This window comes from Talpa europaea (assembly GCF_964194135.1).
Source record: "Talpa europaea genome assembly, chromosome: 11".
NCBI classification, from domain to species: domain Eukaryota; kingdom Metazoa; phylum Chordata; class Mammalia; order Eulipotyphla; family Talpidae; genus Talpa; species Talpa europaea.
The window spans coordinates 69,772,603-69,794,179 of record NC_140078.1 but is presented as its reverse complement, the minus strand read 5'-3'; the positions used below and the strand labels follow the sequence as shown (position 1 = coordinate 69,794,179).

General features: G+C 37.0%; 1 protein-coding gene across 1 annotated transcript in view; it reads left to right on the top strand.

The window, feature by feature from the left end:
* Nucleotides 1-21,577, top strand: part of DOCK3 (dedicator of cytokinesis 3) — a gene marked incomplete at both ends in the record, with an annotated part of 286,944 nt that overhangs the window by 58,721 nt on the left and 206,646 nt on the right. The window contains 2 exons of the mRNA XM_084248035.1: nt 1,974-2,029; nt 9,860-9,956. Coding sequence (XP_084104161.1) covers nt 1,974-2,029; nt 9,860-9,956 — 153 coding nt within the window. The remainder of the gene's footprint in view (nt 1-1,973; nt 2,030-9,859; nt 9,957-21,577) is intronic.

Here is a 21,577-nt window from a genome sequence, read left to right as displayed (position 1 = left end):
AATATTTCTATCACCATGAGGATCTCTTATAATTTACAGTTTTTGTCTTTTATAAATGTTATGTAAATGGAATCATACTGTATCCAACATTTTTGTATTAGATATTTTCACTCAGCATAACTCTGAAAATTCATCCATGGCATTGCATATATAAGTAGTCCATTCCTTTTTTCCCTGAGTTATGTTCAGTTATATGGATATACTATTACTTATTTAACCATTCAGATTTTGAAAGATATCAAGAGTTGTTTCCAGTTGCTGGCTATAAAAATGAAAACTGTTAAAAACATTATAAACAGGTTTTGGTAGTTATGTGAATAAAAGTTTGTATTTCTTTGGGGTAAATGCCCAGGTGTGTACTTCTTGGCTTATGTGCTTGTTGCAGATTTATTATTTTTGTTTTCTTTTTTGGTCAGTTTTTTTTCATAATCCTTTTTGTCATTTTAGTTGCAGATTTAGTTTTTAAAGAACCTGCCAAGCTCTTTCTCAGAGAGGTGGTGCATTTTATATTCCAACTTGCAGTGTAGGAGAGACCTAGTTTATTTGCATTCTTGCCAGCATTTGACTTTGTCACTGTTTTCTATCTTAGTCATTCTGCTAGGTGTAGTGGTATCTCATTGTAGTCTTAATTTACAGTTCCTTAATGGCTGATGACATGGAATGTTTTTTACATGCTTATTTGCCATTTGTGTATGCTCCTCAGTGACCAGTCTCTTCTGTCTCCCAAGAAATAGAGAAAGAAGGAAATCTTCCAGACATTTTATGAGGTGAACATCATCTGATACCAAAACCTGATAAAGACAGCACACAAAATGAGATTTACATGGACCAGTTTCCCTAATGAACATAGATGCAAAAATCCTCAACCAATTTTAGCAACCAAATTAAACAATACATCAAAAGGATCATACTGCACGACCAAGTGGGATTTACTATACTTGTCTTTGTGTGCTTTTTGGTATCAGTAATATTAGCTTTCTGAAATGTGTTTCCCTCCCCCCCCCTTTTTTTTTTTCAATTTTTCAAAGACTTTAAGCAAGGATAGGTATTAATTTGTCTTTGAGAGTTTGGTAGAATGCACTAGTGAAACCATATGGTCCTAGGCTTTATAATATTGTTTCATTTTCTTGTGTTGTTCTGTTCAGATTTTCTATTTCTTCTGGATTCAGTCTTGAAAGGTTGTGTGCACCTACGAATTTTCCATTTTCACCATGGAGGTGAAATATGTATATACCTATAGCTGTAAATTGCAGTACTATAGTCCAGCTCCTAATTGCCTTTCATGGTATACCTTAAGTTTATTAATGGTGGTGGGATGGAGCAAAGCATATAAAAAATAATTAGGCCGATTATATTTTATTTGAAAGGAATTTCATACTTCAGGAAAAGAAGTGAAACTTTAATTGGGACACTTAATTGTTTTTTAAGAGAGAGTGTACTTTTTTATCTTTTATGAATTGAAATCACATTATTGTAGATAGCATGGTAGAAAACATTGAGAAAGAGTAAAAGAAGAAATCTTTTTAGAAACTTCCAAATTGATTTGTTCTCATCAATGCGAAAGTTAGCCAGACTCTAAGAACTATTTCTCCAGCTCAGAGCTGGATAATTTCTAAATTGTTGGTCAGATGATGTAGTTTGTTTTGTTAATATGACAAAGTCTGTACTTAGTATTCTGAGAATGATTTGAACATTTCTAATCTATAACTTAAAATTATTTGTAATTGCTGCATATCAGTTTTCCTCTGAGGGTTGACCCTGACCACAAGTGACAATGAAATTTCTATTTAATATTAAGTTTGTGTAATTCTGTATTTTTGGTTAATATGAAAAGTGATTGCTACTTTAAAGATCTATAGATCTGTGGTGTTGCGAGAGTATTTATGTACTGAAATCAAACTGCTATTTTAGTATATATTAAATGTTAACCACAAATTACTTTTTCTAATGAGAAATAATTTTCTCTTTTACAGGGGATCTTTCCTGCAAATTATATTCACTTGAAAAAAGCAATTGTCAGTAATAGAGGGTGAGTAATTGGCCTTACTAAATTTATTTACAATTTTTGTAGTTGTGGAGAAAAGCATTTTTCTTTTTGTTTCATAGTAGAAAATATGGTAGTGATGTGTTTTTCTTTCAAAAACATGCTTGCTTTATAGTGTATAATTCTGAGGACATAATTTTCCTAAAAGACTCTGACTACTTTTATCTATTTTTTGTGTACTGAAAAGGTGGCCTGGGCTGTGAATTTTATAAAAACAATTAAGCATGCTGTATGTTTTTTAAATCTCCTTAGAAGATGTGATTCTGGATCCAATCAAGAATTAAGTGTTGTGTTTCATTGTCACATCATTTGTAATATTTTATTTCAGAACAGTCCCCCAACCTTGGTTTTCTTTTTCCCTTTATAACATTGACATTGTTATTAAATGCCCAGGCCTGCTTTTTGCAAAATTTTTCTAAATGTTTATCTGTCTATATTTAAATTTTTGATTGGATTCAGCTTAAACATTCTGGAGAGCACTAGTGTGGATTAAAGTGGTCAGGTTTCTTTGGATGTCTTCCCAGCGGTTGGTTAGCAGGACTGGGACCTAGGGCTCTAAAATCTGAACAGGTATTAGCCAGTGTGGGGGTTTTTCAGAGAACATGCGTTGAGTTTCTAACCCATGTACCTTCTCCATTACAACCTGCCACATTTTTGGGGAACATGATCCTGTATTATCAGTGCTTCTTAGGACTTATCATGTGCTTATAACTTGTGCCATTTGTGTGGAAGTGCTTGTTTTTTATTTGATTGACAGGGAGTAAAATTGCTTGGGTAGGCTATTTGTGGAAATTTTCCTATGGGAAATTTAAAATTTTTCATATTAAATTTTTCATTCAGTTTACTTTCCAAGTATTTTTTGATACCTAGGATTTTTCTTTTTTTTTTTTTTAATAGAGGCATGTTTTATTTATTTATTTGTTTGTTTGTTTGTTTTGTTTATACATGCACTGGGTACAGTCAAAAGCGCGGGAGGGTGAGAGAATTCACCAGAGCCAGAGCGGGGAGCAGAGCAGGCAGAAGGACCGAAGTACACTGCTGAGGGGAGCAGCGGGCGGCAGGAGAGGTCTGCGCGCCATGTGGGACCCTCCTCAGGTGGCCGGGGAGCAGCCGGGGATCGAACCGGCGCTGCAGAGGCTGCGGGCAGCTTCGCAACCCCTCGCTCAACCACTGCGCCACCGGGGAGGCCCTCGGATTTTTCATTCTTAAAATGATTCAAGTATAGTAGCTACTTTTATAAAGTTTCACTGAAAAAATTATTCACTTGTAGTAAATTTGAGGATTTCAGGGCTAATAAAGGAAAGAAACATAACCACTACTAAATAGGAATAGCCCACAATGAGCTTTATATTGGCAGAAATTTGATGGGTTGTAAAATAAAGTCCCCTGTAGCCAGAGACCTTCTAGAGAAAGCAGGGCATGGCCATGATCCAGAAGGAGAAGGGGACATGGGAACTCTTGGGGGAAAATGTTACCAGAGGGGAACTTATATTTCTAGATCATTTCATTCAGTTGCTGCGTGATAGGAAGTCTCTGGATTAGAGAATGTGTAGGTCAGCAGCAGATTGGAATCTTTTATAGCCCCAGGATTTGTCTCATCAGTGACTAGCATATATTCAGTGCCATTTCATTAAGTTCCTAAAACAGACGAGGCCTCAATGGCCAAGAATATGTTTACTTTAAATATATACAGTTTTAACTTGTCAATCATGCCTCAATAAAGTTGAGGGGGAAATGTTTTCAGGAGACATTCCTAAAAAGATCTGGGCCTGCTACATTTTGGGCAGTCAACTGGTTGGGTAAGTGAGAAAAACTTGATTACTACTTTAGTTTCTTTAATGGTTATTGAATTATTCAAATGTTCTTTTTTTTTTTCTTAGTCAATATTGTTGTTAATACATCTGTTTTTCAGAAAATGTTTGCATCTCATTTTTCATGTTTTTGGCATAGGTATTTTCATAATATTTCTTAGGATATTTGAAAATCTTGAGTGTATATCCCTTATTGTATATTAATACCATTTTTTAAAAATTTCATTTTCACATCAGTCCTTTCTGAAATTTGTTTGATCTTGCAAACAGCCTATCCTTTTACTTTGCTGATTCACACTATTATCTCTGTATTCTATTCCATTAATTTGGTTCTCAGTCTTCAAAAATAATATTTTCTAGTTTCTATTTTTTTCGTGACCTCTGATTTTTTTTTTGGTAAGTAAAAAAAGTTGTCATTTTTTGGGTTTGGGTACTTAGCAAATTTATTTTAGTCTTTTCTAATACAGGAATTGAAGATCATAGAATTCTCTCTATATAATGCTTTCGTTTTATTACACAATGTTTTATTCATAGTATGTTTCCAAATTGATAATTTATAGAATATTCTTCTTTAGTTCCATGATGTTTTCTCTTTTGCTCCTCTATAATTTGTGACCATAATGTAAAAAAACCTCATCACCATACCTTTAAAAATAGTTAGGGAAAAAATAGGTGAGGAAAAAGGAAAAACATCAATGAAGTAAATTTTATAAATATGTGTGTGTATATGCACATACACACGATAGCAAGGTATAATATGCAGTAGATGTTACAGATATGTTTCCCTTCTGTCTTGCAGGTATTAATTTGTTTTAATTTCTTCCTTTCTTTATTACCCTTTTTATAATCTCCTTGCTGTAGCTAATACTTCACTTATTGTATTTAAGCTCTTGGTTCTGTATATTTATTGTCTTCCATTATTTTTTACCACAGAGCATAGTGATATTAGGATGCTCCTTAAGGATCCCTTTGGTTCCATTTGTACTTCTCCCCCATCTCTGTTGTGCAGCAGCAAATCTGTTTCTTCCTGTGGGCTAATAAAAATTAATCATACTGGCCAATACCAAAATTCCTTCTTTAGTTTTTTTTGTTTGCCCAGTGATAGAACCTGAACCTGAAATGACTTCATGGTAATCTCAGATTCAGTATAATTGAGTTATGTTTCTCTTCTGGTAATATTCATATTTACCTTGGATTCTAAATGATCAGAGTCAGTGCTCAGAGATAGAAAGCTAAATTTCTGCAAGTGAGTTACTATGATTGAGATTGGAAAGTGCCCATTCTGTCTCTGCCTCTTCTCTTTTGAACCATGTATTCAGAGAAACAAAAAACTATATTGGTTGCTGGTTCATATTACATATCACATCAAATGACTAGCATCCAATTTTAAAAATGTAGCACGAGGCCCTTTTTATTCGTAGTGCTCTGGGTGATGAAGTACTTAGTAACATCAGTGAATACTGTGGGTATCAGTCCCTTCTATTTCTTATAGTTTAAAGTGAGTTTATACATAATGGCATACTGCTCATGCTGCAACTTTATACATAATGGCTGATAAAATATTCAGTGGTCTGTAGATGGCCATGTTTCCAGAGATAAAGTAGGCAGAGAAAGAAAGTCCAAATTTCATCTCTTTCATGATGAATGGGACCCAGTATAATGTACTTGCCTAATGGGGTTGGCAAATCTATTTAGTGCATGGTACAGTATTATACTCAGGGTTACCCACTGTATTGGCCAGTTCTGATTGAACACTGGTGATACCAGATCAACTTTGATGGAGTTTAGCTCATGCAGAACTGCTATTCCTTTTACCACATTCAATTTGGAGTGACTGGGAAGGGAAACTGACTGAAGTCATGAGACATCATTCCATCATTCTTTTCAAGCCAGTAGCCTGCCTTTTACCTTACTGTTAATGAAGTTTATGAATTCATGAATTATGTAATTCAGCAGTTAATTACAATAAAAACTAGAATTTGGTTTTTGGTTATTTTAGCACTGAAACTAAAAGACAGGATTGATAAAGAATATTAGTGAAGCGAATATTCAGCTGTTTTTAGATCTGGTTTCTTGGCTAGCGATTGTCCTTCCAATTAAATACTATGGAGTATGTCAGATTGTCTAATCCATCCATTCTACATCTGTTATGTTTAACTTTTATTTTTATTTATATTTAAAATTTTTTTAAAAAAGATTTATTTTTATTTATTTATGCATACAAGACTGGGATTGCAGGCCAGAGGTGTGGGGGCCAGGGGGTGAGGGGAGACAGTGAGAGGATTCACCAGAGACAGAGTGTGGAGCAAAACAGGCAGATCTACTGAAATGCACTGCTGAGGGGAGCAGCGAGCAAGACAGGAGAGGTCTGCTGTGCCATGTGGGTCAGCTCCCTGGATGGGGATCGAACTCATGCTACAGTGGCTAGCAATAGCATGATAGTGCTGAGACAACCCCTTGCACCACCAGGGAGGCCCTATGTTTAACTGTTAGTTTGGAATAGAGTTAAAGAAAAAAATCAATAGGTCAGCAGTTGCCAGGTTTCTTTCTCTTGTTTTTGATCATGCAGCCCAAATTATCCCCCCCCTTTTTTGACATTTAACCTTGATTCTTGTTATTTATAAAACTTACTTAAAAAACTCTACATTATTTCCTTCTCTTCACATTGCACTTTGGAGTCCCAGATTGCTTAAGATGGTATTATCTGCTTATTTCAGATGAGGTAGGCTAGGTTTTGAGAGTTAAGTACCTTTACCAAAGTAACTTGGCAAGTAGGGAAACTAGAAATTGAGGCCAAATTGTCTCAGCTACATTTATGTGCATTATCCATTGAATTGAAGGACCCTCTCTTATGAAGGGACCCTCTCTCTTCTCACAACCAAATTTTATTTGTCATAAATTCTACTCTGTATGAATCCAGAATTGCTTGCTAATTCACTTTATTTTTTCCTAGTATTTTGACTACATACTATTTAGCATGTGGACCAATGTATTTTTAAATCATATATATTCACATTTTAAGAATGTTCAGGATTGGTTGTGTATTATACTAAGAAAGCTAAGTCAGAATTAGTTTAGACTTTGGGTAATATAAATTTAGGTAAGTTCAAAGTATTAGAACTTTAAAATAGGAACATTGTAAGTTTACTGTATTTCTTCATGATTAAAGTAGCTAAAAAAACTTTCAAGACATTTTATTTCATTTTATCTTGTACATCAATTCTGCATTAGTTTTAACTAAGAACAAGGCTTGCAACATCTTCCGTGTCTCTATTTTCAGTGTCAAGTTTACCTCTCTTATAGCCTTGCAGTGACATCATTCTGTCTTTCAAACACATGTCTCATGTGTCCTCAGCTTGCTCAGCGTTTTCTCTGTACCTCTCTTCATAGCATATTGCATCTTCCCCGGCACTCTCTCCATCTCCTTGCCTTTCAAACCCAATGCTCCTTAGGAGCCTCACTTCCTTCATGAAGCTTTGTCTAATTCATAGTAAATAGTTCACAGTAGACATTCTTTTCAGAACAAAACAAAAATTTATTTATTTTAGATTTATTTATTTATTTATTTATTTATTTATTTATTTATTTATTTATTTATACAAGCACTGGGTACAGTCAGAAGCACGGGAGGGTGAGAGAATTCACTAGAGCCAGAGCGGGGAACAGAACAGGCAACTGATGATACACTGCTGAGGGGAGCAGCAGGCGGCAGGAGAGGTCTGCGTGCCATGTGGGACCCTCCTCCGGTGGCCGGGGAGCAGCTGGGGATCGAACTGGCGCTGCAGAGGCTGTGGGCAGCTTCACAACCTAGCGCTCAACTGCTGTGCCACCAGGGAGGCCCATGAAACTAAAATTTATAGTTGATGTCATGCAGCATCTACTTGTACATGATGTTTCAGTTCTGTTATTATGATAGTGATCCCCTGATTGCTTCAGTTAATCTCCTTATTATCTCAGTAGTACTCTTAAGAGGTGGTATCAACAAATAGCTTCAGAAATTCTAATTTATACCCAGTCATCTAGAAAATATAAAGATGTCTCCTTATTTAATTCAGTTGCAAGTAAAGTCTTCTTCATTCTCAGACCTGACATTTATCATTGCCTTATTCTTTATCTGAGAGTGTTAGTATGGCATATTTTTAAAGTTTAAATTAAACTGTTCCAAAATTACTTTAAAATTACTGAAAATAATTGGTAAAGTTAAGTCTGGGAATCACTACCTTGAATACTCATGACAAAAGGAAAAATTCACATTTTATTCTTAACAAGACCTTGATAAAAGCTTTATTTTACCCAGCTTATAAGTTTGGTGATTATGATTATTATGCTCTGGCATCATTCCAAGATGTTTTTGATATCTGCTGAAATAAATCACATAAACTATCACTTACTAATAAAGTCATAAAACATGTAACATATTAATTGGTGCTTAATATTAATATAGAGTCATCTTTTAATAGTTTTTCAGCTTTTTTCTTGTGTAAAGAAATGATAATTAATGCTAATTTTGTGAAGTACATTTTCCTTTGCTATTTCCAGGTGGAAGATGTTCTTTTTAACTAACAAATCAGAATATGGATTCTAATCACCTCCGCATATCAGTATATAAAAACTCTAGTCACTGAAAATTTTTCATCATTCCCCAAAATTGGCATACACAATTGTAGAAACATTATCAAAGCGTACTGCTACTTTCAATAACCTTTCAACTACTACTTGTTCTTTTTATTTATGTTAAGATGTAGAATTCTTATTATTATTGAAAAGACTGCATCAACCTTAAGTTCTTGAACTTGGGAAATTCTATCTCATTGACTTCTTGTATACTGTTTCCTCTCTTCCTCTTCCATTTCTTTTCTGTCATGATTTTTTTTCATGTCTTTTGGACTTTACCACCTTTTCAGAAAAGACTTTACTAATCCTCTCATTTTGAATTATGCCCCCCCAGCTAAAATCTCTGTGCACTTTAATTTCCTTTTATATACATCACTGTCTGCATCTGTTGGTTGTTATTATTTGTCTTTCTGATTCCATATCCAGAACAAGAGTCCTCTGTAACTAGAAATTCTGTTGACTTTTATTCATCAATAAATTGTTGGCGATTAGCACAGGGACCAGCACTATAGTAGATGCTACTTATGAGGCTGAGAGAAACCCAGTACCTTTCTCTTCACAGGTCAGAATTCCTCTATCAGTCCTAGTATTCCTTGACTGACAGTAGTTTCTAAGAAAATACCAATACAAGGAACACCATGTAAGGAAGAACTTCTGAAGTTTTTCAAGACCCATTGTCTGGTTCCTGCACCCCCCCTTATATCCATTTTCATCAGCTCTTTATTACCAAGAGCATGAACTAATGTGCATTACTGATAAATGTTAAAGGACACAAAGAATTTAAAAAATTAATTTGAGCAGGATTTGAGAAGTCTCATGGGCTTTCCTTAAAGGAAAAAAACTTTTTTAAAAAAGATTATTTATGCATACAAGAGCTGGGGTACAGGCCAGAGGTGTGGGGGTGAGAGGATTCACCAGAGACAGAGTGGGGAACAGAGCAGGCAGACTGACTGAAATACACTGCTGAGGGGGGTAGTGGGCAAGTCAGGGTAGTGCCTCGCCATGTGGGTTGCTCCCTGGCTGGCTGGGGATTGAACTTGTGCTGCAGAGGCTATGGATTGCTTCACAGTGCGGTGCTTAACCCCTTGCGCCACCAGGGAGGGCCTAAAGGAAAAAAAAATCTTTAAAAAATGTCCTTAGACACAGTATTTCTAAAAGCAAATTTGAGAATTTTTATATAACAAAACAAAAGATTTATACATTAATTAATTCAGAGTTCAGTTACACTATTGCAGTAAGTTTCTGCCAAAGGATCTTCAGTCAGTTAGCTATAACTTTACATATTAGCATGAATTTAAAATTTGAGTTAAATATTTTATAAAGGGCCGTAGACAGTATTCTTATATTTTATCAAAGATAATGTGGCTGTTTGTTATGACTCTAATTCTAGGCAGTATGAAACTGTGGTTCCACTTGAAGATTCTATTGTGAGTGAGGTTACAGCAACTCTACAAGAATGGGCCAGTCTGTGGAAACAACTCTATGTGGTAAGTAGTTGATAATTAGTTTACTCTATCATTAAAGTTCTATTTACCAAGTGAAAAAAGTTAGCTGACCTATTTAGTTTTCTGAATATTGACTTTTTAAACGTTTTCTTAATATTACCTGAAACTTAGTAGACTGACTTTCCAACCCAAAGATCATACACATTATTCATAAGCCTGCAGTTCTTCTACCCTCTCCTAGTCAGTAGAATGCAGTTTCTGATTTTAACTGTCTCTCTCATTACTGTACCCCTAGAAGCTTTCATAAAACAAGTGTTTACTCAGTGAATGAACAAATTTGCATTACTTAACTTTTATCTTTCATAAACTACCAAGTTTTTCTAGGATATAGACCAGGAAATTTTATCTACTTTTTTTTTAATGCAATTAATCTTAAAGAATATGTCATATATACACTTTTTGCTACACCAACATTAAGTAGAAAGACTAATAAAAACCCAGTTCATATCCTCTGGGGGGGAAAAAAAATAAAACAAAAACTAGAGAGTAGATAGAAAGTGATATGCCACAAAAAATCTAGAATAAAAAAATAAGTGACAGGGTTTGGGTTCTGGAAACGATGGAGCAAACACATTTCATTTTATTCCTTCTATTTACCATAACAAAAATCTTGGATAAAACCCATAGATCACCTATCAGAAAACTCTGAAAGTTAGGAAAAGAAGGTAGACTGACTAGAGACCTTGGGGCTCAAGGATTGAGTGAGTTCTCTGATTTGCCTCACATATATCCTGGCCGGGGCTTTAGAGAGGTTGACAACCTAGAAATGCTAATGGGTACAGACAAAAAAATTGTTCCAAGGAAAGCCTGTTTTTTTTCCATCTAAAGGATGGCCCAACAAGACAAATTTTTTAACTATTCCTGCTTATTCTTTAGGAAAACATCACAATAAAATTTACACCCCTTCCCATCCTGACAGGCATTGCAACAGTAGAATCCATGGCCAGACCTCTGTTCATAAACACCCTTCCTCCCACCTGCAGTAACAAGGATAATTCACTCATTGTGTAGTAGCTGCATGCCATGGCTGATTTATGCTCCACATCACCATATATTCAGTGCACCACATTTACAGTCTGCCACCCAAACTACACTGTGCCACAGCCAGGCCAACCTGACAGCCCTGTTCATTGGGTGGACCAACATAGCACCTCCTTGGCCATGCACCTTGAGTAAGTAGCTCAAGGTGCATGCCCATGTGCTCCTGGACTCCATTGGACATCACCTACAAAAGGCTAATTCTTCAGTGGGAGAGAAGGCAAAGTTGCTTAATACACAGAAGCAAACACAGAGAATTGGTCAGAATTGGGAACATGTCCCAAATGAAAGACAAAACCTAAAAAAGGACCTCAAGGAAGCAGAAGTAAAGTACTTGTTGAAAACATCAAAGTAATAATTATAAAGATGATCATCATCTTAAGAGAATGACTCACTAGAAAACTTACAATCCAAAGAGAAGTCATAGAGATATAGAATATAATAAAACTAAAAAATAAAATAGACTGTTTCAACAGCAGACTGAATGAAGGGAAGAACAGATGAGTTGGATAACTAGACAGAGCAACAAAATGAAAAAAAGAATTTTAAAAAGTGAAGATACTTTAAGGCATCCTGGGACAGCATCAAGAGGAATAATTGACAATATGGGGATATCAGAAGGCAAAGAAAGTGCCAGAGAAACTATTCGAGCAATTAAAGTTTTGTTTAATTCTTTTTAATCTGTTGTTCATATAACAAATTTCAAATGATTATTCTTACACTATTCTGAATGTAGCCAACTAAATTCAAAACATAAATCATTTTTATTCTAGTGTTGAATTCCAGTAAATTATCATAGCTTTAAGCAGATTTCTTTCAATATTTCAGATTTCATTTGGCAGAATACAGGAATTACCAGGCAGGCACAGTTTGTTTATTTATTTATTTATTTATTTAGTAATAAATTTTATTTTTATATTCCCCATACAATTGCAACCCCCTTATTTTGACCCCAATCCCTCCCCTCCCACCCCCTACCCCCCATAGAGTGTCTCTGGTTCATAGTTTTTTGTTGATTTTGATTTTCACTTTCTTACAGTTATTCATTTTCCTGGTCTTATTTAAGTTTTCTAGATTCCTGCTATGAGTGAGACCATCCGGTATTTTTCTTTTTCTTTCTGGCTTATTTTGCTGAGCATGATCCCTTCCAGCGCCATCCATGTTGCTGCAAATTGCATGTGTTTATCTTTTTTGAATGCTGAGTAATATTCCATGGTGTATATGTACCACATCTTGATCCAGTCATCTATTTTTGGGCATTTGGGTTGTTTCCAAAGCTTAGCTATTGTAAACAATGCTGCTATAAACATAGGGGTGCAGGTGTTCTTTGGAATTGATGTTTCTGTGTCCTTTGGGTAAATACCTAGGAGTGGAATTGCTGGATCCTATGGAAGCTCTATGTTTAGTAGGTCCAGAAATCTCCACACAGCTCTCCATAGTGGTTGGACCAGTTTGCACTCCCACTAACAGTGCAGAAGAGTTCCTTTTTCTCCACACCCTCGCCAACATTTGTTGTTGCTAGTTTTTTTAATATGTGCCATTCTCACTGGTGTAAGATGGTATCTCATGGTAGTTTTAATTTGCATTTCCCTGACTACAAGTGATGTTGAACTTTTTCTTCATATGCCTGTTGGCCATTTGCATTTCCTCTTCAGAGAAGTTTCTTTTCAGCTCTTCTGCCCATTTTTTTGACTGGATTATTTTCTTTGTTGTTGTTGAGTCTCATCAGCTCTTTGCAGATTTTTGTGATCAGTCCTTTATCATTAGTGTTGTGTGCAAAAATGTTCTCCCAGTTGGTGGGGTTTCTCTTTGTTTTTGTTATTGTCTCTTTTGCTGTGCAGAAGCTATTTAATTTGATGTAGTCTCAGCTGTTTATCTTTGGGCAGGCACAGTTTAAATGAGATAATGTAATCTAAGAAGTAAAGTCTGATGGTGGGTGTGGTGTGGTACCTTAATACATGAAGGGGCTGGTCCTGTACCTCTAAATCACATACACTGTTGTAAACTAATGTTACCTCAGTTTTTTTTGTTAAAGAAGTAATTCAGGTGAATAGAAGTCTTCTCCAAATAATTTTTTGGAGTTAGAGAGCTAAACATTCTTCATTTGTTTTCCCTACTTAATTCCAAACATCATAGTCCTTTTCTTTTTTCTTTTTAAGTCCCTTAAGTCGTTTCTTTTAAAAATTATTTTCTATTAATTGAATTTTTTCTTACATCATTGTAGTCCCCATAGTTCTCCAACCACCTTATTACCAGTGAACCATCACTACATTCCTTTGTGTTCTTCTTTTCCCTATTTTGCCCCCCCTCAACTCCCTCCTTTGCTGTATGCCTCAGTTTTATGGTCAGCTTGCTAGATTTGACTTTTTCTTGACCTTTCATTTGGTTTTTCTATATTTTATACATAAGTGAGATCGTCTGGTATTTATCTTTTTCCTTCTGACCAATTTGGCTAGCATAATCTCTTTCGGGTCCATCCATGTTGCTGCAAAATGGCATGAGTTTCTCTTTTTGATCACCGAGTAATATTCTATTGTATAAATGTATCTCAACTTTTTGATCCATTTATCTATTTTGGGGCATTTAGATTGTTACAGATCTGAGAACTCATCAAAAAATTATGTAGTTTTTCCATGAGCGGTTCCAATGTCTAATGTCAGTATTCATTAAAATTATGCTATAAGGTCAATAGTGAAGGTGTGTGTACTTAAACATTAATTTTAAACTGAATTTTTCATCAAATGTATAACTTGAAGCCTTTTATAATTATAGTTAAATTATTATGCCATTTATTTATATTATTTTACATGACATTAAAAATTTTGCTTTTCTGTTAAAAACTCACCTTCATTTGGGCAGATATCTGTGATGTTTACCCTATTGTTTGCTTTTCCTTTGTGATGAAATATGACGTAGTATAGCAGTATTTTCACATTATAGGAAGATACTAAACATATTTCTACTAGAACATAGCTATGAAGATGACGTGCTTTGTAGCAGCTGAAATAAACAATTACTAGATTTTACCAGAAGTAAGGCACAGTTCTTTAAATTCTTTATATTTAATTTTTTAAATATAGTGTCTTTAATTTTTGGAAGATTATGTTTGTGTTTTTTGTTTCACGTGCTTTCATTTCATGCAGATTACCTATGTATGTTTGGATGGACTATTGATTTGTTTTTTTTTTTTTTTAATTCATTCAACATATTTTTTTTTTTATTTGTAATTTTATTTTATATTTTTTTAAATAAATTTTATTGTTATATTCCCCATACAATTGCAGCCCCCCCATTCTGACCCCAATCCCTCCCCTCCCGCCCCCGCCCCCCTAAAAGTGTCTCTGGTTCATAGTTTTTTGTTGATTTTGATTTTCACTTTCTTATAGTTATTCATTTTCCTGGTCCATTATTTAAGTTTTCTAGATTCCTGCTATGAGTGAGACCATCCGGTATTTTTCTTTTTCTTTTTGGCTTATTTCGCTGAGCATGATCCCTTCCAGCGCCATCCATGTTGCAGCAAATTGCATGTGTTTATCTTTTTTGAATGCTGAGTAATATTCCATGGTATATATGTACCACATCTTCTTGATCCAGTCATCTATTTTTGGGCATTTGGGTTGTTTCCAAAGCTTAGCTATTGTAAACAATGCTGCTATAAACATAGGGGTGCAGGTGTTGTTTGGAATTGATGTTTCTGTGTCCTTTGGGTAAATACCTAGGAGTGGAATTGCTGGATCATATGGAAGCTCTATGTTTAGTAGGTCCAGAAATCTCCACACAGCTTTCCACAGTGGTTGGACCAGTTTGCACTCCCACCAACAGTGCAGAAGAGTTCCTTTTTCTCCACACCCTCGCCAACATTTGTTGTTGCTAGTTTTTTTAATATGTGCCATTCTCACTGGTGTAAGATGGTATCTCATGGTAGTTTTGATTTGCATTTCCCTGATGACAAGTGATGTTGAACATTTTTTCATATGCCTGTTGGCCATTTGCATTTCCTCTTCAGAGAAGTTTCTTTTTAGCTCTTCTGCCCATTTTTTGACTGGATTATTTTCTTTGTTGTTGTTGAGTCTCATCAGCTCTTTGCAGATTTTTGTGATCAGTCCTTTATCATTAGTGTTGGGTGCAAAAATGTTCTCCCAGTTGGTGGGGTTTCTCTTTGTTTTTGTTATTGTCTCTTTTGCTGTGCAAAAGCTCTTTAATTTGATGTAGTCCCAGCTGTTTATCTTTGCCTTCACTATCACTGCTTTGGGTGATGTGTCTGTAAAGATGTCTTTGATGTGCAAATCATGTAGTGTTTCGCCTATATTTCCTTCTATATATTTTATGGTTTCAGGTCTTATGTCTAGTTCTTTAATCCATTTTGAGTTGATTTTTGTGTATGGTGTGAGGTGGTGGTCAAGCTTCATTCTTTTGCATGTAGCGACCCAGTTTTCCCAGCACCATTTATTGAACAAACTTTCTTTGCTCCAATGCATATTCTTTGCTCCTTTGTCAAAGATTAGTTGACCATAAATCTGTGGGTTTATTTCTGGATTTTCTATTCGATTCCATTGGTCTGTATGTCTGTTCTTGTTCCAATACCATGCAGTTTTGATGATTATGGCTTTGTAGTATAGTTTGAAGTCTGGGAGTGTGATGCCTCCATTCCCTTCTTTTTTTTTCAGGAGAGCTTTGGCTATTCGGGGTTTTTTGTGATTCCATATGAATTTCATCAATAATTGTTCTATTTCTTTGAAGAATGACATTGAAATTTTGATTGGCATAGCATTGAATCTGTATATTGCTTTTGGAAGGATGGCCATTTTAATAATGTTTATTCTTCCAATCCATGAGCAGGGGATGTCTCTCCATTTCTTTGTGTCTTCTTCTATTTCTTTTAACAGTGTTTTATAGTTTTCTTTGTATAGGTCCTTTACCTCTTTTGTTAGATTTATTCCCAAATATTTGATTTTTTTTGTTTCAATAACAAAAGGGATGGTCTTTTTGATTTCTTCTTCTTCAGATTTATTGTTTGTGTATAGGAAGGCTACTGACTTTTGCGTGTTGATTTTGTATCCTGCCACTTTACTGAACTGATTGATGAGTTGAATTAGCTTTTCTGTGGAGTTTTTGGGGTTCTCTATATATAATATCATATCGTCTGCAAATAGTGATAGTTTGACTTCTTCTTTTCCTATTTGGATTCCTTGGATGTCTTTCTCTTGTCTTATTGCCCTGGCTAGGACTTCCAGTATTATATTGAAAAGCAATGGTGAGAGTGGACATCCTTGTCTTGTTCCAGATCTTAATGGAATTGCTTTCAGCTTTTCACCATTGAGAATGATACTGGCTGTTGGCTTGTCATAGATGGCCTTTATGATGTTGAGGTATGTTCCTTGTATCCCAAGAATTTCAAGGGCTTTTATCATGAATGGGTGTTGCACTTTGTCGAAAGCTTTCTCAGCATCTATTGATATTATCATATGGTTTTTATATTTCTTTTTGTTGATGTGTTGGATAACGTTGATTGATTTTCGGATGTTAAACCATCCTTGTGCCCCTGGAATGAATCCAACTTGGTCGTGGTGAATTATCTTATGGATACATTGTTGGATTCTGATAGCTAAAATTTTATTGAGGATTTTTGCATCAGTGTTCATTAGGGAGATTGGCCTGTAGTTTTCCTTTTTTGTGTTGTCCTTGTTCGGTTTTGGTATTAGTGTAATGTTGGCTTCATAGAACGTGTTTGGTATTGTCCCTTCCTTCTCAATTTTTTGGAAGAGTTTGTGAAGGATAGGCACTAATTCGTCTCTGAATGTTTGGTAGAATTCATTTGTAAATCCATCAGGTCCTGGGCTTTTGTTTTTGGGGAGGTTTTTGATTACCATTTCAATTTCGGTAATTGTAATTGGTCTGTTTAGGTGTTCTATTTCTTCTTTATCTAGCTTTGGGTGATTGTAGAGTTGTAGGAATTTGTCCATCTCCTCTAGATTGTTAAACTTGTTTCCATATAACTGTTCATAGTAGTTACTGATTATTCTTTTGATTTCTGCTGTGTCCGTTGTGATTTCTCCTCTTTCATTGATGATCCTGTTTATTTGTGCTTTCTCCCTTTTTTCCTTTGTGAGCCTGGCTAGGGGTTTGTCTATTTTATTGATTTTTTCAAAGAACCAGCTCTTGGTTTCATTGATCTTTTGGATTGTTTTTTTAGTTTCAATTTCATTTATTTGTGCTTTGGTTTTTATTATTTCTTTTCTTCTACTGGTTTTGGGGTTTTTTTGTTGTTCTTTTTCTAGATCTTTGAGCTTCGAGATTAGGTTGTTTCTTTGCGTTCTTTCTTGTTTCTTGATGTGAGCTTCTATTGCTATATATTTTCCTCTTATTACTGCTTTTGCTGCATCCCATACATTTAGGATATTGGTGTCCTCCTTGTCGTTCAATTCAAAAAATTTTTTAATTTCTTCTTTGATCTCCTCATTAGTCCAATGGTCTTCCAGTAGTGTGGTTTTTAATCTCCATGAGGTAGGAAAGTTCCTTGCCTTCTTTTTATGGTTTATTTCTAGTTTGATGCCTTCATGGTCAGAAAAGATGGTTGATATGATTTCAATCTTGGTGTATCTGTTGATGTTTGTCTTGTGCCCCAGTATGTGATCGATCCTGGAGAATGATCCGTGTGCGCTTGAGAAAAATGTGTACTCCGTTTTTTTGGGGTTTAGTGTTCTATAGATGTCTGTTAAGCCCAATTGCTCTAGGTCCTTATTTAGAGCTTTAGTTTCTTTACTTATTTTTTGTCTTGTTGATCTATCCATTGTTGATAGTGGTGTGTTGAAGTCTCCCACTACGTATGTGTTTTCTCTGATGTCTGTTTTCAGAGAGGACAACAGTTGTCTAATATATTTTGGTGCTCCTTCGTTTGGTGAGTATATGTTAATGAGTGTTATTTCTTCTTGAAGTATTGTCCCCTTGATCATAATGTAGTGACCATTGGGGTCTCTTTTTATCTTTTTGAGTTTGAAATCTGTTTTATCTGATATAAGTATAGCTGTTCCTGCTTTCTTTTTTGGTCCATTTGCTTGTAGGATTGTTTTCCATCCTTTAACTTTGAGCCTATTTTTATCTTTTGTAGCTAAATGTGTTTCCTGGAGACAGCAAAAGGTTGGGTTTTGTTTCTTAATCCAGGCTGCAACTCTGTGTCTTTTTATTGAAGAGTTTAGTCCATTTACATTTAGAGTTATTATTGATATGTTAACTTCTGTATTTGCCATTGTGTTTGTCTTTCCTTTGATTTTATTTATTTATTCTTTTAATAACTTTTTTTTTTTGGCCTTCTTTCATTGTTATTCGTCCCTCTGAGGTTCTGGCTTTAGGACTCCTTGTATTATTTTTTGGAGTGGGGGTTTAGTTGCAATGAAATTCCGAAGTTTCTGTTTGTCTGGGAAGGTCCATATTCTTTCTTCAAAGAGGAAGGAGAGCTTTGTGGGATAGAGTATTCTTGGTTGGCATCTGTTTTCTTGGAGTCTGTTGACTATGTCCCTCCACTCTCTCCTTGCCCGTAGTGTTTCTTCGGAGAAGTCTGATGTCAGCCTGATTGGTTTTCCTTTGAATGTTATCTGTTTCTTCCCTCTTGCCAGCTTCATTATTTTTTCCTTGTCCTGGATTCTTGGGAGCTTTACTATTATGTGTCTTGCTGTATTTTTCCTTTCGTCGTGGAAGTTTGGTGTTCTTCTTGCTTCTTGTATATCAATTTTCAGCTCCTTCTTCACATTTGGGAAGTTCTCTTCAATTATCTCTTTGAATATTTTCTCTGTTCCTACATCTCTCTCCTCTCCTTCTGGTATTCCTATAACTCTTATATTTCCTTTCCTCATGGAGTCAGATAGTTCCCGAAGTCTTTCTTCGTTCTTTTTCCTTCGTACTTCTCTTTCCTTTTCTGTTTTGGTTCTTTTTATTTCTGTGTCTTCAAGATTACTTATTCGTTCTTCCATTTCATCTATTCTGCTTTCATTGCTTTTCCCGGAATTCTTTAGTTCTTCCATTAATTCTTTGATCTCCTGCATTTCTTTTACTTCCCTCTTTAGGGACTCAATTTCTTTCTTCTGACCATTGTTTTCCCTCTCTAGGGACTCAATTGCGTTCTTCTGATCGTTGATTATTTTTCCCTTATCATTGTTTTCCTTTATGACTTCTGTTAGTTTTTTAATCACGGCAATTTTAAATTCTCTTTCTGGAAGGCTCAGAAATTCTTCCAGGTTATCGTCTTTGCAATCTGGGGGCTGGCTTTCTTTTTGTGGTGTGCTTTTTCTCTGGAGAGTTGCTAGGTTGCGTGTGGTTCTTCTCCTCCCTACTGTCTGTTTTCTAATTTGCCGTATGCGTTGGGACACTGTGTTGTTGGGACTGGCCGGCATCTTGGGTGGGCTTCTCTGTTCCCCTCTGGTTCTTCCAGGAGTCATCTGTCAGTTTCAAGCAGCCTTTACTGGAGAAAGGTCCCTGTTCTAAAATGCCGATGTGGGGACACACTCCCCTGTGCGCCTGGTCTGCCCCGGCGGTGGGTTCCTGCTCCCCTCTGGGCTTGGACTGCAGGCCAGAGGGGGTCTGGCGTGGGCGAACTTCCCCCGCTCACCTCTGGCTCCTGAGGAAGCCTTCTGCAGGTAGTCTTTACTGAAGAAATGTCCCTGTTCTAAAATGGTGATGTGGGACACACTCCCTGCGCTTCTGGTCTCAGGCACACTCTTCTGCGCGCCTGGTCTGCCCCGGCTGTGGGTGCTCGCTCTCCCTGTGGGCTCAGACTACTTGTTCTCCCTGTGGGCTAACTCCCCAGCTGGCCACTAGCTCCTTCAGTAGCCTGTGCTGGGGTCAAGTCGCTAGGTGGCGCCAGAGATCTCTCCTAGAGCCCTTGGGGAGCTGATTTTCCACCCCGTGGGACAGGGAGCAGAGCGGGGATGGTAGGGTACACCTCAACGGCTTTGGGGTGCTGTGTCTTCCTTGTGCCCCACCGTCGTGGGGAACCCACGCCCCTAATTTCGTGCCCCGGGTCTCAGTTCCAAAGCCCTCAGTTCCAGGACGCGGGCTGTAGCCCAGATCAGTGGCGCGGGAATGGCGCCTTTTGAATCCCGCTCCCCTGCCTGGGCGCCTTGTTCCTGCTCACTCAGGGAGGGCCTCCGCCGTCTCCCCGCAAGCCTAGGTTGCAGGTGCAGGGACCTGGGCAGCAGGCGCGGGGACCTGGGCAGCTGCGATCCTGTCTGGCTCCGCGCCGCTTTCCGCGCGCAACCTTACGGGGCGGCCGGGGCTGTGTGCTGGTGCTGGTCTCCTCCCGGGGGGGTGGGGCTCTCTTTAATGGCGCCTGGAGCTCGCCTCTGCGGCGGATCCTGCAGGGTTCGCCTCAGCTCCCGTTCACGGGGTGTGGTGGCTGCAATAGTTCCTTTCCACTCACAGTCCCACTTGCTGCGTCCGTTTTTCTTGTTGGCCGTTTTGGTTTGTTGTTTCCCTCCTCTCTGCTGGTCGGAGAGTGCCGACTTTGTGGGCGGGGGAGGGGAGCAGGGTTCTGCGCTTCCCTCCCTTCTCGTCCTCTTTTATGGCAACTTTCTTCTTCGGGCAGTTTGCTGGAGTCGTCCGTTTATCTTCCGTGTCCCAGTTCTCACTGGGACCTGCCGCTTTTCCTCCCTATTAACTTTTTTTAATGGGAGATCTTACTCGCAGCATCTCCTCGCCGCCATGTTGCTCCGCCCCCTCTGGACTATTGATTTGAAAGAAAAAAACATCCTGAGTTTTTTCAAAAACTTCAAAAATCATGTCAGTGTTGTATGTGAAAGGTCTTATAACATTAAATGTGGATACATACAGATGTTCTTTATTAGCATTTGTATCTCTTCTGCATTCCTTAAGGAAGCTGAATTTGTTAGAAGTGCATTTATTAACCCTCACACTACCTATAAGAGAGGTTGCCAATTGGTATTTTGGTAGCAAGGGAACTGACATGCTGAGAAGTTAAATTACTTAAGTGTCCAGTTATTTGCAGAGATGGAAATAGAATTTGAATTTATTACTGAGTGTGTAACATATCAGACTCTCTACTTTTGGAAAATTCCCTTTTCACTTTTAATAAAATACCTATGTTCTGGTATTCAATTTAAAGCATTTAATTCCTGGGCCTCCCCCGTGGTGCAGCGGTTGAGCGCTGGGTTGCGAAGCTGCCCGCAGCCTCTGCAGCACCGGTTCAATCCCTGGCCACTGGGCGAGGGTCCCAAATGGCGCACAGACCTCTCCTCTTGCCCACTGCTCCCCTCAGCAGTGTACTTCTTCAGTCTGCGTGTTCTACTCTCCGCTCTGGCTCTGGTGAATTCTCTCACCCTCCCATGCTTCTGACTGTACCCAGTGCTTATATAAATAAAATAAATAAATCCTTAAAAAAAATTTAATTCCTATGACCCATATTCCAAAAAATAATCATTTTCTGTGATGAACAAGCTAAACCATATTTTTACTTAGCTCATTTGTGAGTAAATGTTACTATGTAATTTTATTTTTTTTTTATAGAGGCATGTTTTATTTATATATTTGCTTGTTTGTTTGTTGTTTTTTGTTGT